The 4,745-nt window shown below is 43.0% G+C and overlaps 1 protein-coding gene across 1 annotated transcript; it reads left to right on the top strand.

The window, feature by feature from the left end:
- Window positions 1–1,227: 1,227 nt before the first annotated feature.
- On the top strand, window positions 1,228–4,403 carry POLR2K (RNA polymerase II subunit K). The gene is made up of 4 exons (XM_018559274.1): window positions 1,228–1,311; window positions 1,434–1,501; window positions 3,229–3,321; window positions 4,240–4,403. Exons 2-4 carry the CDS (start codon window positions 1,441–1,443, stop codon window positions 4,260–4,262), a joined length of 177 nt encoding a protein of 58 aa, XP_018414776.1. The 5' UTR covers window positions 1,228–1,311; window positions 1,434–1,440; the 3' UTR covers window positions 4,263–4,403.
- Window positions 4,404–4,745: the final 342 nt, after the last annotated feature.

Genomic DNA, 4,745 nt, shown 5'->3' on the forward strand with positions numbered 1-4,745 from the left:
CATAGTTTTAGAAAGGACCGCAGAAGGTAAATTAAATTTCTTAAAGACTAAGTTTACCTTTCTGACCAAGTTTCATGTTACACCCATAAATGCGCCCACACGTGCAGTGACCCCTCTAATCATTGGTGGTAACCCCTACGCCATTATTGTCAGTAGCAGCATTATTGATGGTCAACTGGTGGTGGGGGGAAAAAAACCTCACTGGTGCACATTGAACACTTACCTGACCTGAATCATACTTTCTGAGATCCAGTGCCCAGGCCTCCCGCATTTGCTTGCATCCCACCCTGACTTTTTTTTCTTTGCTGGCCGCACCTGAACAGAAGAGCCTCTTACTCCTATAGAGCTTGTCTACCAGCCGCAAGAGATGAGCTCAGGTTTGGACCGAACCCAGTCCGAGCCTGCAAGTAAGCTCTTTCCACTGCCGACCAATCAGCTATGGCCGGGAAATCCCCACCTGCAGCTGCCTGCTTGTAAGCAAAGGGGTGGGATGCTGTGGTGTCATTGACCTTATATGGCCACATGGCTATATATGGTCAAAAACCCTGAACAAATATGTGGCCATGTAAGGTCAATGATGTCAGCACAAGCATCCTGCCCATTTATTTATGTTCAGCAAAGGGGTGCAGAATGGCCACAGCTGATTGGGTGACAGCAGACGGAGCTTCCTTCCAGGTTTAGACTAGGTTTGGTCCTTCCAGGTTTAGACTGAGCTCATCCTTACTGGCTGGGAAATTGTGGGACTTGGGACATTCCATTGGGAGTTAATGGTCATTATTCCTTTAAAATTGAAGTCAAAATTACAAACAGTAATAACATGACACATTTAGGAATACGGTGTTCTGTGTCATTTTGCAAGATCGGCAATAAAAGTCCCTGAAAATTATTTTAAAATGTTAGAAACTTTATGTACATGTAGCTGACGATAGAACTAATATCAGAATTGTGACATCAATTTTCATGTAGCTGAGTATATAAATAACTGAATGTGACAGTAAACATTACTCAGACAGTCCTTATTGTAGCCGGATATTTTTTCCTCCACTGCAGTAAGATTACATTTTTTACAAGTGTCATGGTAATACAAATCTAAAAACATATAACAGCAATCATTTCCACACATCTACTACAGGCACACCACTCACTGGCACAGAATGCCGGTGCCCAAAACAAAGATGGCAGCGCACGCCCTTCCGCACTGCTATGGGGAAAATCACGTTGCGGCGCTTCGTAGTGACGTCAGCAGTGTGCGGCTCCGAGTGTATGCGGAGCACATTGGTGTGTTGTGACAGTCGTGCGCCTGTTGTGTGGTAGGTGGTGATTATTTATAGATTGTAGGGGTGTCATTGTGTTGCTTTTACTGTTAGGAGTTGGTCGGGCTGTGTTTTGTGTGATGATTGTACACAATGATCATCTATTATAATGTTTTAGGACGGCAGAATGGAAGCCTCTAAGGACGCTCCGCCTCCCAAGCAGCAGCCTATGATCTATATTTGTGGAGGTAAGGAACACTGTTTGGTTATATTAGTGATGGTGAAGGGATGTCACATAATCAAGAGTGCAAAGCAGATAGATATTGGAACATCGGTGACTGTAGGGGAAAGAACACATCCTCCTGTCCTGTATTGTTTAAATGCTATACAGCTACTCCTCTTTAATGACCTACCCATTTAACGACCATTCAGACGCACAATATGCAAGCCTAAGTAATTGACCATTCGAACTTACGACCAGCTCTGCAAACGGTTGATATTGTATACTGTGCTGTACATTAGAGCTGATTGCCTCGCTTAGTGAGCAATTCACTTAACCTAGTTGTAGTGTTTGGGGTGCCATTAACAATGACTGGCACCACAATCGAGACATGCACTTTGCACACGATTTTGTGAGTGAATGGGACCTTATTCCTCGGCAGACTTCCTAAATATGGGTGTAACATGAAACATAGTCAGAGAGGTAAACTAAACCTTTAGAAGAGAACTATGAGGTGAGTGAAAATCAGTCATCATCATAGTTTGAGCCTACATGTGACAATTACACTGTCACACGTCGGCTCAATAGATCGGGAAGTGAGCGAACGCATACCGTCACTCTCACTTCTCGATCTTCTCCCTGCATAGAGCGGTGACTGTCAGTCACTGCTCCCCACAGGGATTCTCCCCTCCCCAATCCTCCAGCGCTGACTGGAGGAACGGACGGCGAGGAGGTGGGTACAGCTAGCTCTGCCTCTAGATAGGCAGAGCCAGCTGTCATTCACGCAGCTGGGTGTATCTTGACAGCATTGTCAGGATCCGTCCTAGCTGTGTCGGTCTCAGTATACCGCAACCTGTAGCTTTCGATATACTGAGCTTTGGGTCAGAGGAGGAGGTTAGTATATGTCCTCCCGTGACCCTAAAGAGAACTATTGGGAAAAACACTTACCCCATAGTTCTCTTAAATTATTACACATTTATATGCAATGTGCTTAATGCACCAACTCCTTTCCTTACTGCTAGAAGTTTATTGAACTGTGCAGCATCACGCTAAAATTAATTTGTGCAACATTCACATTTATGCTTTGTTTTCTGTTTGTCTAAAGAATTCTAGTTAAAGCTGGCCTGCATTAAAGGAGAACTATGGGGTTAAGGCTTTTCCCCATAGTTCTCCTTAGGGTAACGGGAGGACACAAACTAGCGTCCTACCGTCACCCTAGGCTCAGTATACCGCGAGCTGTAGCTCGCAGTATACTGAGACACCGCAGCTGAAACGGATCCCGACAATTGTGCCGGGATCCGCCCAGCTGCGTGACTGACAGCTGGCTCTGCCTATCTAGAGGCAGAGCCAGCTGTACCCGTCCGTTCCGCCAGTCAGCTCTGGCGGATCGGAGTGGGGAGGGGGGAATCCAGCCCCTCCCCTGTCGCCCAGAGAGCCGTGACAGGATCGAGAGGTGAGCGAACGCCGGTATGTGTTCGCTCACCTCCCGATCTACTGAGCCGACCTGTGACAGTCTCATTGTCACAGGTCGGCTAGAACTACGAGGTGAGAGAAAAGCACTCACCTCATAGTTCTTTTAAAATTAGATTATGGAACAAGCATATGTTTATGTCCCACTGAGCAACTCCAAAATAACAGAATGCTCCAATAGTGAATATCTGTAACATACAGTTATCCTTGACTCGTATTGCTTGTCATGGTCAAATATTAGCCACTCTTTATCTTTGATAACATTTTCCTTTTTTTTAATTTCAGAATGCCACACAGAAAATGAGATCAAAGCCAGAGATCCCATCAGATGTAGAGAATGTGGTTACAGGATAATGTACAAGAAAAGAACAAAACGATGTATCCTTTCACTGAGCTAAGTTCATCAACAGCTAAGTGGGCTCGCTCAACGGATTAAAAGCACATTGATTATACCAGAGCAGACTCTGGGGAACTGCTTTCACACATTTCTTTAGGCTGACTTTGTTCAGTCTTAAATCTATTATCAGCATATTTTTTGCTACATAAGGGCCAGTATATAAAGCAGTGGTATGTCCTTACAATGAGGCGATGTGCATTCATGACTCTGCAAGCAGAAATCGAGTACAGAGTATGCCAGTACGCTAGCCTGTGTGTTAAAGTGAATGCAGTCAAAAGATGACGTCTTCTTGCTGAATCCCCTCCCCCTTTCCTTTTTTCATGAGGAGCCCCTTTGGAACATAATTACAAGGGGCACTACAGATAAGGGGGCATAATTGGAATCATGGGATATCACAGGTAAGTACAGAGCAGCTAGCACAAGTCCCAATTCAGGAAATTGACAGAATTACTTAAAACTCACCATTGTGGCATGAAGATGGATATTTGCAGATGCTGACAGGTGATCCTATTATATCAACTTTTCCCTGCGCTATGTAATGGTTTATATTCCTTCATAACACTTGAACCGCACATTTTCTAAAATAAGTGGTATTGGCCTGGCATTTTAGTACAGTCAGTGTTACAGATTAATTCAGATGCGTATATCCTATATTTAGTGTATGCCCTGTATCATTAATTGGTTGATAGGGAAGAATAGATAGATGGGGCACCATGGAGTCATTAAGCAAAGTGGTTGATGGAACAGCTTGCTTGTAATATCCTGATTACAGAATCTAGATATTATGTCATTTGGGACCAATCATTATAGTCAAGGCTTTGGTGTAATTTATAAATGTAAGATCTGTGATTGTATTCCCTTGAAGTTTTTATGAAGTTTTCCCTTAACCCCTTCCCCAGTGGTCGTTTTTGATGCACGTTAAATGGACGGATGGACAGCTTGTAATTCAGCGTGGATATATATATTTGTTTTCACTTTATGCTTTTTATTGTGAGGAACTAAACAACAAAATTTCAGTATGCATCTGTAAATTATAACAATTTGTATTAAAGGTTTGTAACCAGAAAATATATATGTGGTTGTGTTGATTTAATTGTTGGATGTGTACAAAGTTCCAGAAATGAATAGTGTTGTATGAAACACGATGAAAGCAAACTGAATCTTAAGCCAAAACTTTCTCTGGTTATGGATAGAATGTGGAAGGTTGTGAACCTCTATAAGATTTATATTGCTGTATAAGAGTTTGGGAGATTCATTTTTACATCTGTCCTGTGACCGTTGTTTCTTGAAAAGAAAGTAAAGGGAGATATCAAATTTTCCAGGTGTCACCAGAACAGGAGTAGGAGGTAAATCTCTTAGTGAGGACACCTGTTTCAGTGATAACTGTCAAAAGGTGTTCTTTCCT

This window comes from Nanorana parkeri, unplaced genomic scaffold, assembly GCF_000935625.1.
Source record: "Nanorana parkeri isolate BGI_ZX_2015 unplaced genomic scaffold, ASM93562v1 scaffold16, whole genome shotgun sequence".
Taxonomy (NCBI): domain Eukaryota; kingdom Metazoa; phylum Chordata; class Amphibia; order Anura; family Dicroglossidae; genus Nanorana; species Nanorana parkeri.